Raw genomic sequence first — 18,916 nt, 5'->3', positions numbered from 1 at the left:
CGGCAGGGAGGGGCGGGTGTTCACTGCCCTGAGCAGCCAGGAGCTCAAGTCAAACAAGCCACATCCTCAGGAGAGCACTGCTGGACAACACCGGAGGACACTAACCTGTGGCCACCGCCAAGAGTAACCCTCAGGCTGAATGAAGAATTTGACAGGGCGAGGCAGCCCCAGGCAGTAAGGAGCAAAGGTGAGAGCATCCAGGACTCCTGCAGAAACCAGCCGGCTGCCTCCATCTCTAGGCTGCTGGGGACACACCCCCAGGCATGTGGATGGGCCCCTCTCATCACACTGGTCAGAGGCACAGGGGTGGGCGGTGACAAGAAGCCTCCTGAGCGGCGACAGCCCACGTGCCTGGCTGTATAAACACCTTTAAGCTGCCTGAGCTTTGGCTGTAATTAGATTAGCTATATGGGATTCTTTCAGCTCCATAAAGCACAATACTGCCAGACCATTCTTTTCCTCCGTCTTTAAAAATTTTTGCAATTATTCCAGCGGCATGTAAAGCTGTTGGTATTTTTACAGCCTAGAATGAGTATCTCTTGTGTAGGACAGCATCTTTCAAACATTAAACAATGATTAGGCAGGCTCTGGGCCAAGGGATGATGGGGGCTTCGCAGAAAGCGGAGGGGGACCCAGCAGCTGGTGGCAAGCGAGCTGGGAGCTCGGATTCGACTGCGTCACTACACTGTGATTTTCTTACTGACAATTAAAAATAACAGTGAGTCACAGTTGTGCGATTCCTAGTCACTCAGCAGGATGGGGAAGGTGCTCCAGGTGGTGGTGGGAGACCGCAGTCTCCCACAGTCAGTGGGGACTTGCACACCATGACTCACACAAGCACACGGAAGCCCAGTGGTATGGACTGAATGTGTGTGCCCCCAAATTCATCTGTCCAAGTCCTAATCCTTGGAGTGCTGATTAATTTATATAAAGGACTTAGAATAGTCTCTGACACATATTAAGAGCTCATGGAGCTGGGCTGCCTGATGAGGACTCTGACCTGGGAGCACTGGGAGTCACTCTGGTTGGAGGCCCAGGTCCAGAGAAGCAGGGGTCACACTACAGCCCTGGGCAGAGGCAGCCTGCTGGGCGGCAGTCTTACCAGGTGCCGGGGGGACCCCTCCTGGCCACGCCCACCTGCTGCCTTGCACTGAATTGGATCTAGGACTTGTACCCAAGAGAGGTATTGGGGAGGCTGTGCTATGTTGGACACAAGCCTGACATTTCAGTGTGGTGGGTGGTGGGCACCCTGGCTCTGATCTGCACCCCTAGGTAGCCGTAGGTGGGCTGGCTGTCAGAGGAGAACCAGACAGGAAAGAACCTATGTCTACACATCCCCCAGGCTCCCAGCAGCATGGTGAGTAGAAAAGACATGGGTTCCAGGGCTGGGAACCCAGGTTTGAATCCCTGTCCTACACTCCTTGGCTCTGAGATCTTGGGCCCTGTTTATTTTTTTTTAAACGTCTCTGAGACTTAGCTTCCTCATCCATGAAACGGAGATGGTAATCACATCTACTTCCTTGTTCTCTTGTCAACAAAATGTATTGAGTGACCGCTACATGCTGGACACTGGGCTAGTTGGCAGGGCAGAGATGACCAGCACCATGTCCCTCTCGTGCTGGTCACCTTGGCTAGTCTATAGTAAATTGCTCACTGTGATTTAGTGATTAAATAACCAGTTATACCGTGTGAGAGGAAGGAAGCCAGGACATGTGTATGCACTACCTGGTTCAACCAGCAGGGGAAGCGTGCAGAGTGACAAGACTTCCTGGGAGCAGTGGCCCCTGAGTGGACCCTGACGCTTAGAGCTGGACAGAGGGGCTGGAGGTATGAGATGACAGTCTTTCTCAGAAGATAGCTAAGCAGGGCAAATGTCCCAGAGCCACCACCAAGCCTGTGGTGCCTGACCAAAGGCTACCGTTTCCACATACATTCCAGACTGCAGGAAGATTGGCCACGGGACCAAGCAGGGACACAGCATAGGTGGGAGTCAGGAGACCTGAGGTCCCATGTTGGCTCTGCCACTCACATACGGTGGGGCCCTCACAATTCTCTTAGGTCTTCGGTCCCTCCTGAGAGCCAGCTGGGGTTTGATTAGCAGTCCGTCTGCCTCTCTGACACTGTGGCGGGGAGGGTAGGGACAGCTCATTTTGGCCTGTCTCTCCAGGCCTGCCTAGTTCTAAGCCTCCTCTCGCCAGCAGACATGGAAGGCTTTGAGCAAATGTGGCCAGTGAGAAGGCTGGGTCCATGAGCGAACGATACCCATTACCCAGGAGAGGGACAGTTCAATCCCAGCTTCAAGCGTGTGGAGTGCTGGGAACTGGCCATTCTCTAGTTGGAAGGAAACAGAAGAGGACAAGCATCAGTCTGGCATAGGCTGGGCAAGTCCCTGCCAACCAAGAGCAGATCGAAATCTCCGGGGAACGGGATTCTTAAAAGAGTATCTGAGATCGCCGTTGCTTTGATGTGCTTTTAGTCACTAAATTCAGGTTCATTTTGAAATTTCAAGTAGCACGAAAGAAGAGTTAATCCAGAGAGACCATAAATTAAGAAAGGAAACAGAGAAGCTGAGTACAGCAAAGGCCATTTTTTCGGGAATTGAAGGTGGCTGGATTGTGGGATGGGGTGACCCTGGGACCGCTGGTGAGAGAGCCTGAAAGGGCTCAGGCTCACTGAGCAGGTGCGGAATCCCTGAGTCCCGTGAGTGTGTTCACAGTGTGAGTGGAGTGGGTGGAGAGGGGGGTGGTTAGCTGTGAGCAACAGTACCTGGCACTAAGTGCAGGACCATTAAAGGTCTGTTGAGGGATTGAATGCATGAATGAAGTGAATGAAGAAGCAAACGAATCCCAAGAATCAAAGACAGAGATGACTCTATCAGCCGCAAATCCTGGTGCTTCCCTCTCTCTGAGGGTCTATAAACGTTGAATCACTCGGCCCCAGCTAAAGACACTAGCCCACGGGGATTCACCAAAAGGCATGGTCATTAAAGCCAGGAGGCTCCCAGCCGTGTTCCCACCATTGCATTGAGATAACAAGGAAGAGGAGCCAGGGAGGGGAGACACTGCCTCAGAGCGATAGGGCAGGCGCTGTCAGGAATGCCTGCAGAGGCTGGGTCCCACGAAAGGGAGGAGGCTCAGGCTGGCCATCCCACACCGTGCATAGATCCTGAGTTCAGGCCAGGTTGGGTAACAGCAAGAGAAACTCCCTTTCTGCTCTGCATTCTACCCACCATTCATGCCATCTCCTAGGGGATGCAGAGAGAGGCCCCAAGGGCCCCACCCCAGGAGGAAACCCTCCTCCCAGCAGTGCCTGCTGCCTGAGGCTAGCCCTGGGGGTGGCAGGGGGTTAAGTGTCTGCTGTCCTGGGGTCCTTAGCTGCAGCACAGTGGACAATGGGACAACACTGAGAACAGTGATTCCCAGAGAACGTGTCGCTGCATCAGAATGCTCTGGAAGCTGATTAAAATGCAGATTCCAAGCTGTGTCCCAGACCTACAGAATCAACATGCGTTCTTCCATTGAATCAGTATTTTTTGAACACCTACAAGTACCAGGCACTATTCTAGGTGCTAGAGATACAGCAATGAACAAAACAAATATCCCTGTCTTCATGGAACTTACACTCCGCAGAAAAGAAAATGTACCAATAAATAGCGGAGAGGGACCAAGTGAGTACAGTGTGTTAGAAGGCGGCAAGTGCTACAGAGGAAAAGAAGCATGGAAAGGATGAGCGGTGACAGGGTAAAGGCTGCCATCTTAACAGGGTGCCATTTTCAACATTTGAACAAAGGCCTAATGAGGCAAAGGAGCAAGTGATCCAGCTATCGAAGGGTGAGAGTATTCCAAGAGGTGGGAGAAGCAAGTGCAAATGTCCTGAGGCAGAATGTGCCTGGTATGACTCCATTTTTTAATCAAGCTCGAACATAAACGTTTGAGAACACTTTAGGAGAGTGACAGCATCCTACACAGGAGCCAGACCCCGAAAGAGTGGAGCTTGTGTAGAAGACTGCTAAGGAGGCAAAGAAAAGGGACCCTGACTCCTACATAGGTACCATTGGCAGAGCCTTCAGCCCTTGGCTTCTGAGAATAAGGGTCTAAAGTGGCTTGGATGAAGAAAGCAGTGTTCAACTGCCCCTTTCCTGCATTTGTGGAAACACAGGACTGATCCCAAAGCAAAGATGCCTGCAGAGAAAGGGTCTGCGGGAGACGAGGCACCAGCACACAGAACCTGTGACAACCGCCGGGGAAGACAGTCTGAGAGCTCTCCTCTCAGGCTTCGTTTAGAGTTTGAAACACCAGCGTCTCTTCCATCATGCGTTATCTCATTCAAGCCTCCAAACAATCCCAGAGGTAGGAATTATACATCCCAATTTTAGAGATAAAGAAAATAGGATTCACAGAGGTTAAGAACACACAGTGAAAGGAGCTTGAAAGAGGGGGAACTGAATCTGGCCTAAAGCCAATTTCTGCTGCCCTCACCAGAGCCACTGTTCCAGGGAGGTGAGAAAAGCCAGGGCTGCTGTTAACTAGAAGCTGCCTGACAGATACCATTACTGTCGTTGTTGCTGTTTTTATTACTTTCATTTTAACTCACCGTCAGGGCACCTTCACACCTTGCAGCTTAGGCACGGTCACCCATTACCTTGTGTATCCTCAGTGACCGTGGGGCACACAGGGCAGGCCATGTCCTGATGTCTCCAAAGGACCAGAGCCGAGAAGCAGCAGAACAGACAGAAAACCGAATCCTCTTACGTTTCATCCCGTTTTGCATTTATTCGCATAGCTCCCTAATGTCAGGGGCTGAATCTGGCCCGTCACACCCTCCCTGCCTGTGGCCCAGGCTGGGCACCCCAGAAATGTTTGTTTACTGAGCTGAGTCAGCCTGATGTGAAATAAATGAAAATCCTGTGCCGATTGGACTGATGCCCAAAAGAAGTCTGCCCAGGACATGGCCAGAGCCGCCTTCCCCATCAGGCTGGGCCAGTCTGCAGGGCTCAGCAGCTCTCAGCTAAGCTAGAGGTGGTTCACATCCTCCAGGAGTCACAGTCTCAACGTCTCTGCCGCCCACTGGAGAACTCAGAGCAGGCTGGTCTCAGGGAGCTGCTATTGGTCACCTTCCCAACCCATTCCATACAGGGGCCCTCCGGCCGGCACCGACCCTGTGCTGCCATGCACACCACCCCCCAGGGCTCTGCAAGCCCCAGGGTGTTGGGACCGAGTGCCACTGGGACCCATCGCCACGTCCCTCATTGCCTCCAGCTGCCTCCCTGTTTGCCCACCTGCTCCTCCTGAGCGGGAGAAAGACGAGCTATTTCCTCCCAGAAGCAACTCTGGTTTCTGTACCCTGGATTCCATCCTCTCCTCCCTCCTCAGAGGCCCTGTCCACATCCTGGCCTCAAAGAACTCAGGTGCCCCCTCCCCAGGCCAAGGGCCTCATGTGCTTTCTCCTCAAACCAGTTAAATCACCAGAGCTAAGGAAAGGCCACCTGGATTTCTTAAAAGCTCTCCAAGCGATTCTAATGTGCACCGAGGGTCTTGAGAACAACCTGCCTCTCAAAAGAGAGAGAAATACAACACAACACACACAACACAATACAACATAACACAACATAACTGAAAAACACAGACCAGACTACCAAAGAAAGTATCAGAGTACTTCGCACAGTATAAGAATGACTACTGTATCTTCAAAGTTTTGTTTCAGTAGTGCGTGCATGGCTATGGGCACTAGCAGGCGTGCCATCCTGGGTCAGGATGTAAACTCATTTCATTCTGCAGATTATGGTTAGTTGGTGGAATACTTTGCACCCACTCCTGCTTTAGCTCCTGATTCTCCTTCACAGTCAAAATCCTGGACCCAAACGTCTACCTCCCCTCCTCTCTTCACCTGCAGCCCCATCCCCTTTACTGAAGCTTCCCTCTGCGGTTTCCATGAGCTGCACCTTCCAAACCCAGTGGCTCCTTCCCTGACTCCGTGTCCCTCCGCCTGTCTGTGGGCTCCTTCAAACAGATGACTCTCGTCCCTGAAATTCTCTTTGTTCTTGGAGGCCATGTCATCATACCCAGAATCTCCTGGTTGTCCCCTCTCTGTCTCTCACCAGCTAATCCTCTTTCTCCTGACTCCCAAACGTCTTAGGCCCAGTATCCTCTCAAGCTTCTATCTTCTGTTCTCCTCTCTTCTCTCTGCCACCCGCGCCCCCCAGCCAGTGGCTTCAATTACTCTGTGTGCGAGACTCCAAATCCATGTCCTCTCTTGAGCTCCAGCTGTGTGGCTGGCTGGCTGGGAGGCAGTCTCCTGGGAACGCAGGTGTGGGCCGGGGAGAAATAACGCGGCCAGGGCTCAACTCACAGTCACACACTCGACCTTGTCAGGCAGGTGAGGCAAGCAGGGAGGTTCACCATCCCTGTTTACAGAGGGAGAACCCAAGACTCTAACAGTGGAAGGACACCTCCATGGTCACTCATCCGCATCAGAGAGGGTCCTAGAACCCAGGACTTCAGTCCGGAGCTCTTTTCCTTCACATCGTGTACCTAACATGTGCAAAAGCAAAGCTGCGTCCTAGTCACAAAACCAGACTTTCTCAACCAGAGCTGTGCAACAGAGTCATCAAGAACGCTTTTCAGAACAGAGATGGACAGATTCCATCTCCAACTTCCTGAGTTAGACTCTCCTGGGGGAGATCTGTATTTGTTTATTTTAGCTTTATATATATATTTTTTCTCCTTGGTACAAATTTTCAAATTTATTTAAGTGCATAACTTCTCTAATATCCTAAATTACAGCAATAAAATGGCCAAAGATAATGAGTGTGCTTTAGACTTTTTAACGTCGTTCATAATACAATTGTCAAGTGCTGTATTTAAGTTGTTAGCTTTATATTTTGAAGTCATTACAGATTCACAGGAAAGCACACAGAAATAGACAAGGAGGTGCCATGCACCCTTCACCCCACCTCCCCCAGGGTTAACACCTTACACAACAACGGTACGATAGCGAAACGAGGACACTGGTGTTGCCACAATCGCAAAGCTTTTCCAGGTCTCTCCAGTCACACGTGCACTCAGCTGGGCGTGTGTACATAGCTCCGTGTGATTTTGTCACGTGGAGCCTTGTGTAACCACCACCACAGTCAGGACACTTAACTGTGCCATCACCGCAACACTCCCCAGAGCTCTGGGTCTGCAAGCCCCCATCCCTGATGAAGAACCACGGCACCCATGCCACTGCTCCTCCTGCCCCTCGTCCTGGGGAAGCACCATCATGCTCTGAGTCTCCCTGGCTTGAGAGCTTGAGACTGAGCCATCACTCACCAGCCTTCCTGTGGCTCACCTGCCTGCAGCCTGTTAGTCAAGAGATCCAACAGAGGCTTTCTTCATGGTATCTCTCAGGCCCACATCCTACCCTCGACCCTCACACCCACCACTACTCCAGGCCCCTGGGTTTCTTATCTGTGCTATTGAAACTGACTTCTCACCCAGTTCTCTTCTTCACTGTGGTCTCTTCTCTGCAACCAATCACATCGAGCACAGCCAAAGCTCTCCACTGCCCAGCCCTGACTGCATCACTCCTCTGACCCCAACCCTTCCCTGGTCATCACTGTTTACCAAGGAAAGTCTAAACTCTTTAAATTCAAATATGAAACCTTCTCTCTCTGGTTGACTTTCCTCATATAAACTTCTCCAACGCAATATCGGCTTTCCCCCTCTTTCCCACAGGGCTTAAGACAAAAGGGTGTCCTTCAGGCTGTGATAAAGGCCCCAGAATTCCCTTTTCTTCATGCTTCATTCCCTCTTTTGTGAGAGGAAGTGGAGTGGAACGGGGCCTGGGGGTGCCTCTTGCTTGGGGGATACCCTCTCCCTCTCCCATCCTCAGTCTCCTTACAGTACAGGTGAGGGGGCCGGCTGGCCCGGGCGGAGCAAGGTGGGGTGTGGGCAGGCTAGTCACGCTGCCGTGGTGTCAGCCACTGGGGACGGGAGCTTTCTCAGGCACCCACTCCTTGACCCAAGTGAGGTGGCGGTAGGTAGCTGCTGGAGACAGGGCAGCTGGACTCTTCCCACTCCCTCAGAACAGACCATCACCTTTACACCTACGCTGCCCATGTGCTGCCGTCCTTTGATGCCTTTTCCTTCCTTCCTGGAACAATGAGAGTTGAGTGATTCATAAGCACAGCCCTGCAGAAAGAAAGCCCTAAAACCCGCTTCACAGCGCTGCTCCTACACTTCATACTACATGATGATAAAATGAAAAAGAAAATTTGCTGATGGAGATTAAATATATTTCATTATCTGATATGTTTCAGCTTTAATTGATAACAAAACACAAATTGCTCCTCTGAACATCTCATTACAGCAACCAATTCATTGGGAAATTTACTACCTGACATCAGAGGAAGTGCTAAAGATAACACAAGCCCAGTGACTCTGGGCTCCTGTGACCCAGCGGTCTACTTTTTAAAGTCATGCATTATCCATAGCACATCCATATTAATGGTCCCATCAACAGCACTGGTTCTTAAATGTCTCAATACATGGGCTCTAAGTTTGGAGAATATTATGGGGATGGTATCTGTGAAGGGAATCAGAGGCCATGGAAACCAAGGGGAAAAGGTAGGTGGCAGCGGCTGGAGGAGAGGAGACGGTGACGTGAGGGATTCGACTGGGGCTTTATTAGGGCCAGATGGAAAGGGGAGCAGGGGATCCGGAAAAGAGGCTAGACCTTCAGCAGCTCTGTTGCTGTCACTGCACTACACGTTCTCTACCATCCCCACCATCAGCACCACTATGACCTCCACAACCAGCAGCACCATCCACACCTCCACCGTCATCACCACCACTGCTAAGACAACACCAACGAGCAATCTTCCAGGCCAAGGCCACGGAACACAGCAAAATGGAATGATGCTTCACAGAAAAGGGTCACTGGAAGGGCTCACTCTGTACGTGGAGGGGTGGAGATCGGGGCTATTTATCTTATCATATTGTACTGGGATGTTAGGGGAGAGAGTTGACAGCCAGTAAGGAAAAGCCTGGGGCCCAAGATCCTCTGGGATGCGGAGAGGGTGCCTTTGAGGAGGCACCACCACGAATCTCTCATCCCTGAGGCAACATCCCAGAGAAGGAGCAGCCACGGAGAACCTTGAGAGAGAGGACTCCGAGCAGAGGCTGAGCCCTCTGCTCAGGGGTCGGCACGGAGCAGGGAGGGGAGCCGGGCACTCACCATTACTGCTGTTGTCGTCCACCAGGATGATCTCCTTGAGCAGGTGGGAAGGCGTGCGCTCGATAGCTGAGTGGATGGAGCGCAGCAGCACGGAGAGTGCTTCGTTGACAAAGATGAACACGATGCTCACCTCTGGAAGGCTGTCGGGGAATGAGAGGTTGCGGCACCTGGAAAGGAGAGCAGCAGGGCTCTTAGATCTGTCACTGACTTGGCCAGGGTCACCCCAGGAGCTGAGTGACCCCAGGCACTGGCCCACCCATGTCTTGGATCCAGCTTTGCTGGAGGACTTAGGAGTCCAGATGCTTTCCAAGGTCTTTTCTTTGATGTACTTCAGACAAACCCTAAGTGTACAGCAGACAGGCCCACCACCATTGAAACCAGTTTGCTCCACTCCCCAGTCTGAATTTGTCATTGACTATCCAGCTGAACAGTTGTACCATTAGTACCTAGTGCAGGGCCTGGAACCCAGCAGACAGTCACTGAGTGTTTACTCAATATTTCTATATCCAGTGGGATGGAGAATGCAATCAAAAGAAAGCCTTCATTTTTCCAAGATGGCAGCCAACGCCTAGGCGAGGCTAGACCTTAGATCATCTCCCTCAGGAGCAAAGCATGTCTCCTTCCAGAGACTCCTGCAGCCAGAACCCACTCTGCCTCACTCCAGAAGGCGTGCTGCCTTGGGCCTCTCCTACCTCTCATTTCTCTCAGGGATCCAGCCTCCAGAAACAGGTTGAAGCTAGAGTCAGAGTCTCAGCACAAACAAGGGACGAAAGGACAATTCCAATCTCACTTCACAGATGAAGACACTAAGGCTCAGAGAGGCTGGGTCTCACCATGCGTCAGCCACCAAGACAGAATGTCAACTCTGGTCTCCTGACATCTGGACCAAGGTCCTTCCCTCAAGGAGAAGTGGTCAGGGGAGACTGTCCCTAAGTGTCCCATTTCCACCGAAACCCTAAAGCCATCTGGAGGTCTCTTACCTGAAGGATATGAGGCAAAATCATAAACGTCTACGCGCCACTCTCCATGGGAAGTGGAACACGCGGCCCTAAAATCAGACCCATCAAGAGGCCAGGCAGTTCCAAGCGCCACGGTCCCCAAGGGAATGCCAGTTTGTCCATTTCTTCCCCTGCAAGCACTGCCCAGAAAACGCAGTGGGTCTTTGTTCCTGGGTTACGTGTGTGCTCTCAAGGAGGAAGGAACTGAACTTAAGCAGCTGCAGATGGTTGAGATTCTGGGGAACGTTAACTCAACGGGAGAAATGGAACAGGAGGAAGATTTTAGGTTTTACGTGCGCAGTAGTGTTTTATCCTATCGGCCCCCGTCATCCCAGTAGACACCCTACATCTGCCCCATCTCTCATCAGAGTTGGCCTGCGGTGACTCCCATTTTGCCCTTCCCCGGTCAGGTCTCTGAGTTGTCCCAGCACCGGTGTCTCACCAGATGCATGGGACGGGGAGTCCGCCCGTTCAGTGTGGAGGTGTCTGCCCTGGGTGGTACCCGGTGGCCGGGCGCCTGGGTCGGCCTCCCTCAGTCTGCCACTGCTTCCCTGCTTCTCGCAGGTAAAGGCAGCACTAAAGTTCTTGATATAAACTCGCCTCATAAACAGCTCAAAACAGTCTGGGGAGCTCTGCTGGGAGGCTCCCTGCATGGCTGCTCCCGTCCCTGCACCGCCTTCGTTGTGCGGAGATCGATGAAGTCGACTTTATCATGACCATCAATCCCGGCTTATTAGACAACCGTAGTACTCCCCTCTCAGAAATGCCTTGTTTTTATCTCTAGTGGAAAATGGCTCAACTTTGAACAAGAATAAAAGTAAAAAGGGAACTTTTATGGCTTAATTTTACAGGAGAATGTGCCTCTTCTCAAAATGAGTAAGGGATAGGTCTGGCACAGTCAAGCTTTCTCAAGAAGCAGAAATAGGGAAGGGCCAGTTACACATGCATGGCTCCTCCGATCCTCACATCCCCTGGCCCTTCTCTGGAGAGGCGAGCGGAGAAGGGGGAGTACAGAGGCAGACGCCAGAGCCGGTGGGGATGGCAGGCTTGGGGAGCAGAGGGGGTGCTGGCCAGACCCTGGCAGACACAGGTGCTGGGGAGAACATCTCAGCCTGTGAATATGACAGGCAAAGCCCTGCGGCGGGGGCTGGTGCTGGGTGAAGTGGCCAGACTCTGGAGCAGGAGCGTTGCACTTGGGTTTGCAACAGTCCTCTTCCATAGCAGCTCTTGGACACGTCTTCCTTCAGAAGGCCTGGGGCCGCCTCACGACAGGCAGGCTTCTGTTCTGAGTTCAGTGTCTGGCAGTGATGATGGCAGGTGTGACCGGGAGGTTTGAGGACATCTCATCTGATGTGAAATTCTTCTTCCCTCTTTTGCCCTCTCCCCTCAGCCACATAAGTTCTGCTTCGAGGTTGGGATGAAGACAGGATCCGTGACTGTGTTTGTCGGTATGTGTGTGTTGGGCGCTTTGAAAGGGTCATATCAATGTATTTAATAGATGCTGGCTAAATGCCTCTTGTTTGCCAGGAACAGGGCCAGGTAGACTGTATACAGTTGTGGGCAAGATCTGTCCTTCCCTTCAGGTCCTTGTGGTCTAATCATAAGATGACCAACCATGCCGATGTGCTTGGGACTCTCAGTGTTGAAACTGCGAGCTCCTGGGCAGACCACTATTGTCACTGAGCAGGGATGAGAGGATGATGGTGGTAAGTGGATGTGTCTTGCAGCATTTGGTGGTGACCAGGCACTGGCTGGGAGGAAGAAAAAGTTTGCAAACTATTTCTTTAGTGAGATGTCTTCCATTCGCCACATATAAGATAGAGGACCCTGAACTGCATAGAGTAGATCCCTAAGTGACCATTTTTTCTGCCTCCCTTCCTCTAGGACAAGACCTGGAGAGGGGGGAGGGGCTTGTCCGGATTATACAGCAAGTTGGGGCACAGCTGAGTCAGCACCTGGGTGACTTCGTTCCCTGCCCCCAATGCACTTTCCCTAAAAACTCTCCCTCCTCGTCTTACCCTGCCTGCCCTTCACCTGTCTGCTCACCCAGACCCACGTTCAGGTTAGGTGCCAAGCCGTGTAGAGAAAAAGCACCATGGCTATTACCGGGGCGGGGATCTGAGCAGCTCCCAGGAAAGAAGAGGAGGAAGGAAGGATTTAAGGAGGTCAGGACACTTGGCCTGGAGGGATCACTTAATTACACTGCAAAGAAACTGCAAGCTGCTGGAGACTGAATATGAGAAATTGGGGCCATGAATCCAGGGGAGGGAGGGCAGAAGAGGAAGGACCAGCTGGTGGGAGAGGACTTGACTCCTTCAGGAGGAGGAGGTTTAAATGAAAAGAGCACGCTGACATCAGCAGCACACGTGTAAAATGTAGGCTGCATACAGGCATGCCTCGTTTTACTGCACTGTGCTTTATTGCACTTGGCAGATACTGCATTTTCTACAAATTGAAGGTCTTTGGCACCTCTGTGTTGCCATATGATGGTTAGCACTTTTCAGCAATAAAGTGTTTTAAAATTAAGTGGTATTTTTTTTAGACATAATGCTATTGCACACTTAATAGACTACAGTATAGTGGAAACATAACTTTAAATGCCCTGGAAAACCAAAATATTTGTGTGACTTGCTTTATTGCAATATTCACTTTGTTGCAGGGGTCTGAAACTGAACCCGCAATATGTCCAAGGTACGCGTGGATAAAACAAATAAACCTGTTAGTTTTGTTTAATTCCAAAAACCTACTACGTGCCAGATCCTGATTTAAGTTTGGGAGCCAGCACAGTAGCAAAATAAAGTTCTTGCTCTCAGGGAGGGTCATTATAGCAGAGGGAGACGATGAACACACACGAATGTGATGCTCTATACTAGGTGTCCTGTTCTGTTCAAGAGGGTTGTCATATAAAAACCTTGTTCCAAAGGGTCTTTCGTGTGAAAATAGTGATCAGCAGAGTTTAGCTTGTAAAACAAATGTAACATTTCCACTCTGCTTGGAGAAAGACCGTCCCAGACACAGCAGCTCCCGGACATGGCAGCTCCCGGACACGGCAGCTCAAGTCATCAGGACGGCCGTGGCCATTACTGGGAGAAATTCAACTTGGTCTCCTTGGAAGGGGAGATGGGGTGGTTATGTTGAGAATTAAAAAGGGAAAAGGGGAGGAGAAGGCAGTTAACTCCTAACTCTGGGAAGCACTCGGGAACCACGGGCAGCTCCGGATGGTGAGGCTCTGAGAATTCAGAGGGAGCCTCTGGAGAAGTGGGAACAGATGTAAGGTCACAGTCTTCATGGCTGGTGGAGCTAGTGGGGCAGACAGTGAACTTGTACTGATACAGTGGCCTTATTAGAAGCTGTTCATTACACCTTCATAAGAGAAAATTAAAGGTCATGTGCCAGCAGTTTGACCACATATAGTAGCACTTTTAAATGCAGTTAGCAAGTAGGCTGTGTGTTAGTACTTCTGTCAGTTTCCAAGCCTAAGGAAAGGCCGGCTGCTGGTCTTGGTAGCCCTAAATAAGCACTAGCCAGAAGAATTATTTGACTGTTAACCACCAATCTTTTCTGTGCTGTTTTGACAACACAATTCACAACAACAACAAATTTTTGGAAAGGGTTTGATGAGTTTAAGGAGTCAGTCTGTCTCCTTCATTAAGTCCCTCTCTCCGTCCACCTCCTCATCTCCTTCTTCCCTTCACTGCAGTTTTATGAGCTCCTTCTCTCCACAGCCTCCTCTCCAGCCACGGCACTGTTCCCTTGGCCCCACCGGGCCTTTGCACGGCTCAGGGTGGCATGCCATCATAAGCTTCTGAGCAGACCTCTCCCCCTCACAGAGCCCTTCCCTGACCACTCCTTCTAGAACAGTGGCCAGGGCACGATGCTGTCGTCCGACCCCGTGTTACTCTGCATCTCAGCACTGATATGAAATCATACCCTTTGTTTCCATGTTTGCCTGCTTCCCCCAATCAAACATAAGCTCCATGAGGACAGGCACTCTGTCCATGTCCCGCTGCACCCTCAGTGCAGTACCTACCTCATGGGAGAAACTCAAGAAATATTTCTTCCACTAAATACAAGAATGAATGAATTCTACACCAATTTGTTACCCTAATGGCTTTACTCCAGTTCTAAACAGGAAGCAGGTTTGGGGAAAGGCTCGCCTTTCCCTTCCCCCGCTCCTCTTTGGTGAGAGAAAAAGAGAGCTGGAAATAGAATGTGAGAAGTTTCCGCAAATTTCTGGTCACCATAGAGACAGTGATTTTAGTTTATTAATCTCTTGCTCTTAAGCAGGCTGGGGCCCCACTGTGATTTCTCCAAATTGCTCAGCGCCAGTTATCCTGCAGCCTTCCTCATTAAGGAAGAGCTGGCCCGTCCCTGTCCTGCAGCACTTTAATTACTGCCGAGCAAAGCCCTGTGCTATTATGCTCATTATTGCATTTCCTCACCTGGCTACACCGTCTGCCTTGGAGCAATGCAGCTGGTCACCGCCCTGAACCCCTGAGCCTTCAGAAGCCAGCGGTGGGAGCAGGCAGCCTCCTCTCTGAGCCCAGGGCCTGGGACAGGGCTTTCGGTGCTGCCCTCTCCTTTCCTTCAACTCTCCTGAAGACGGGAGCTGAGGGCCTTCTGAAACAGCACTGAGTTCCAGCCGGAGAAAGTCACCGGCAGTGGTTCCCCCGTTAGACTCTCACGGCCCTCTTCGCTTGTCTTTCATGCCACATATATGCTACTGCAATGTGTTTTTACATGATTATTTAATAGATGTCAGTGTCTCCACTAGACTATAAGCTGTGTGAGGTCAAGACCACCTCTGCTTTACTCACCAGGTACCCCTCATGCCTCACACAGTGTCCAGCACAGAGTACAAACTCAGAAAGCACTGGCTGGCTGGCTAAGTGAACACAGGAGTAAATGCCTGAATAGTGCACAGTGGAACGGGCACAGGCCTGTGAAAGCTCTGTGGGTGGGCATTCCACGGCGGCCTGACAGGCCAGGAATCACGGAATTGAGCATTCACTGCCCGCCCGACTGCAGCAACAAGCCAGATCATCCAGTAAGCCAGAGGGGCGGTGGAGGCAGTGGGGATACTCAGTGTGGCCAGGGGCTTCAAGGACGCGGCAGGGCGCCACATCTGGTTCCAGGGAGGAGACAATGGACATCTGAGAACGGGGAGTTTTAACAGTCAGTAAGGTAAGAGAAACGGGCCAGCCTGATCCAGGAACAGAATCGGACATACCAATCACTACAGGTAAAACTCTAAGTTGACGTGATCATCAAAATGTCCAGCTTTTATCAGAGGCAAAAGTTCTACAAACATCCTTTCTGGGGACTCTACTGATTCAGAGAAAAGAGCTGCTCGGCCCAACGTCAACGTTGCAAGGAGAACGAGAGGGAAACGAACCATTTACATGTAAACAGCCCATAGGAAGCAGAGTGGCCATCTGTTCCTAAAACATCTTATTAAAAATCCAGGGGAAATGGGATCCCTGGAAGGACATGGACAGCCACCCAGGGAACAACACTCAGCTGGCGCTGGTGGAAATGTCACATAAGGGACGGAGCGTCTCCTGGTGGTGGGTTTGTTGGTGAGCAGGCCAGGCCTGGGGCAAGGACTGCTGAGGAGCTCGGGGTAGATGAAGGCAGGCCCTACGGCTCAGAAAAAGGAGGACGGGGCGTCCCTGCCCTAAAGCAGAGCCTGGCTCCGGCTTCTGATGCCCCAGACTCTGGGGCTGGGGAGAAATCACTCTGGCTGATCTGCCCCGCAGTGCCTGCCTGGCCCTCCTCTGATTGAGTGCCAGGGTGGACGGCCTGTCCTGTGTGGCAACTTGTCTGCCTCGTGGTCCTTTTGGTCATTAAAGTCATGACCGTGTCCCTCCAAGCCATCTTTTCTACAAATTAGAGACCCAGATAAAAAGTAGCAACAAGTTCAATAGCAGTTACTATGTTTCTGGCAAGTTTGAAGAGCTCTCAATATATTACACATTTAATCTTTGTATCACCATCGCGAATTTACAGATAGGAGAACCAATGCACAGAGAGGCGAGGTGACTTGCTGGAGGTCAACCAGCTTATAAATGAGAGTCCCAACCTTGGGACCCAGGGAATCAGATTTTAAATAATCTAGCAGTGACTTCATCTGTTTGTCACATTACCCAGTTTTTCTTCAGAGCTGTCCTCCTCTAAACATATCACGCTTTCTCTACATCCCATAAAACCCAAATCTGCAGTTGTGATTTGAACAGCAGAGAACAGAACTCTCATCTCTCTGTTTAAAGATATTAATACAGCTCATGATTACATTAACTTTAAGAACATTGCTACTGGATATATCCAGAAGGAACCCTACTTCAGGATGACACCTGCAGCACTATTTACAATAGCCAAGACATGGAAACAGCCTAAATGTCCATCAACAAATGACTGGATAAAGAAGATGTGGTATATTTATACAATGGAATACTACTCAGCCATAAAAACCGACAACATAACGCCATTTGCAGCAACATGGATGCTCCTGGAGAATGTCATTCTAAGTGAAGTAAGCCAGAAAGAGAAAGAAAAATACCATACGAGATCGCTCATATGTGGAATCTAAAAAAAAAAAAAAAAAAAGCATAAATACAAAACAGAAATAGATTCACAGACATAGAATATAAACTTGTGGTTGCTAAGGGGGCATGGGGTGGGAAGAGATAGACTGGGATTTCAAAATTGTAGAATAGATAAACAAGATTATACTGTATAGCACAGGGAAATATACACAAGATCTTATGGTAGCTCACAGAGAAAAAAATGTGACAATGAATATATGTATGTTCATGTATAACTGAAAAATTGTGCTCTACACTGGAATTTGACACAACATTGTAAAATGATTATAAATCAATAAAAAATGTAAAAAAAAAAAAAAGAACATTGCTATTGGCCCATAATGTGTTTAAGTAACCAGGAACCAAAGTATTTTCCAAGATTGCTCTAGTTAAAAAGTATTTCCCCCTGTGTTTGTGTAGTTAGCATTTTTGATGCAAAAGCAGAAGCATTACGCAGGCCATTGATTTTACCCCTTTGTCTGGAGGTTGTCCTCATGGAAGTCCCAACTTTCAAAGAGCTTGAGGTCATCTCCATGGAGCTGAGATCCCAGATCAGAAAAGCTCCCCTGGACAAGGTGAGGCAAGGGTGCTGAGTAGTGCCCTAGAGACACAGAGCCAGGAGAAAACCCTGGCTCTGCTACATGACCCCTGCAGGAACTTGAACAAGTTTCTTAACCTTACAAATATTCAATATTCCCCTATATAAAATGGAGATAATAATAAGTACCCCAGAGAGACTTGAGGATCAAGTTAAAGGAGAAAATAGACATGAAGTGGTTTGCACAGCACTGGGCACACAGTAAGCCAGCAAGCAGAGGCTACTGGTATAAATCCTCAGCCCCAGGTAGCAGCTCCCACGTGGTCCAGCAATCATGGTGCCAGGTCCTCAACTGAAGCTGCCCTTCTTCTCCCCCAGGACCAGATACACAAGTTACAGGGCCCAGTGCAAAAGGAAAATATGGTGGCCCTGTTCAAAAATTAGTAAGAATTTGAACACAGCACCAGCGGAGCATGAAACCAAGCACAGAGCAACTTTCTGCCTTCTTGGGTTCCTATGGAACAGGGGACTCTGTACTGGGTCCTGATACTAATATTACTATTGTAAGAAATTCCTACTAACTTGGTGGCTTCAAACAACACAAACTTGTTATCCTACAGTTCTGGAAGCCAGAAGTCTGACGAAGGTCTCATTGAGCTAAAATCAAAGGGTCGGCAGAACTGCATTCTTTTCTGGAGGTTCTAGCTGACAATCTCTGAGCTATCGTTCTTTCCTTTTTCAGTGTCTAAAGGCTGCCCACTTTCATGGTTCTTTTCCACCTTCAAAGCCAGCATTGGCTGGTTGGGCCCTTCTCACGTTGCCACCTCTCTGGCTCTCTCTTCTAAGTGCCCTGTGATTACATTGTCCCACCCAGATAACTCAGGATAATCTCCTTGTTTAAACTCAGCTGATTATCAAACTTAAATCCATCTGCAACCTAATTCTCCTTTGCCATGTAACATACCATATTCACAGGTTCCAGGGATTAGGACGTGGATACCCTCAGAAGGACATTATTCTGCCTACCATTCACACTCATGAAGCCAGCCCTGTTGACCCTGAAGTTCAGAAACCTCAGATGTCTAGAGGCTGCGCCATGAAGACCCGACGGCCCTCCGATCCATACACACAAACCTGTGACCGTACTCACAGTGGTGGCAGCCACCCTGGATGGGCCCTAACCTGCTCCCGGGGTGGACCCAGAGCCCTGGCTCCAGGCTGCACTTTTTCTCTGCTATAATCCCATCCCGCTTCTTTCCACGTGGATGTTCACACAGGATCTCTCCAGCTCAGGACCCAGGGCTCCTTTGTGGGTGTGTGTGTGGATCTGTCCCAGATGCTCCCACCTGGGGCTACAGAAAATAGCTTAATCCCCTTTACCAGCCCCCTGTGCCTCAGCCCCACACCCTAACCCACCAGGCAACCCAAGAGCCAGGCCACCCTAACCCCTGGAGGGATGTGGACCTCAGGGGATGCTGGAGAGAAAGGCACCATTACTGACAGCTCAGGAACCTCTGAGGATCTGCCAGCAAAAGGCAGGAAGCAGCACCTGCCAGAGGCTCTGCCCTGAGCTACCTTGG

General features: G+C 50.3%; 1 protein-coding gene across 1 annotated transcript in view; it reads right to left on the bottom strand.

Annotated features, from left to right (window-relative positions):
* Window positions 1-18,916, bottom strand: part of GALNT18 (polypeptide N-acetylgalactosaminyltransferase 18) — a 313,611-nt gene that overhangs the window by 125,927 nt on the left and 168,768 nt on the right. Inside the window, exon 3 of the mRNA XM_010964864.3 lies at window positions 9,217-9,383. Coding sequence (XP_010963166.2) covers window positions 9,217-9,383 — 167 coding nt within the window. The remainder of the gene's footprint in view (window positions 1-9,216; window positions 9,384-18,916) is intronic.

Source organism: Camelus bactrianus, chromosome 10 (genome assembly GCF_048773025.1).
Source record: "Camelus bactrianus isolate YW-2024 breed Bactrian camel chromosome 10, ASM4877302v1, whole genome shotgun sequence".
Taxonomy (NCBI): Eukaryota; Metazoa; Chordata; class Mammalia; order Artiodactyla; family Camelidae; genus Camelus; species Camelus bactrianus.
The sequence above is the reverse complement of the archived record's forward strand: the minus strand, read 5'-3'. Positions and strand labels throughout refer to the sequence as shown.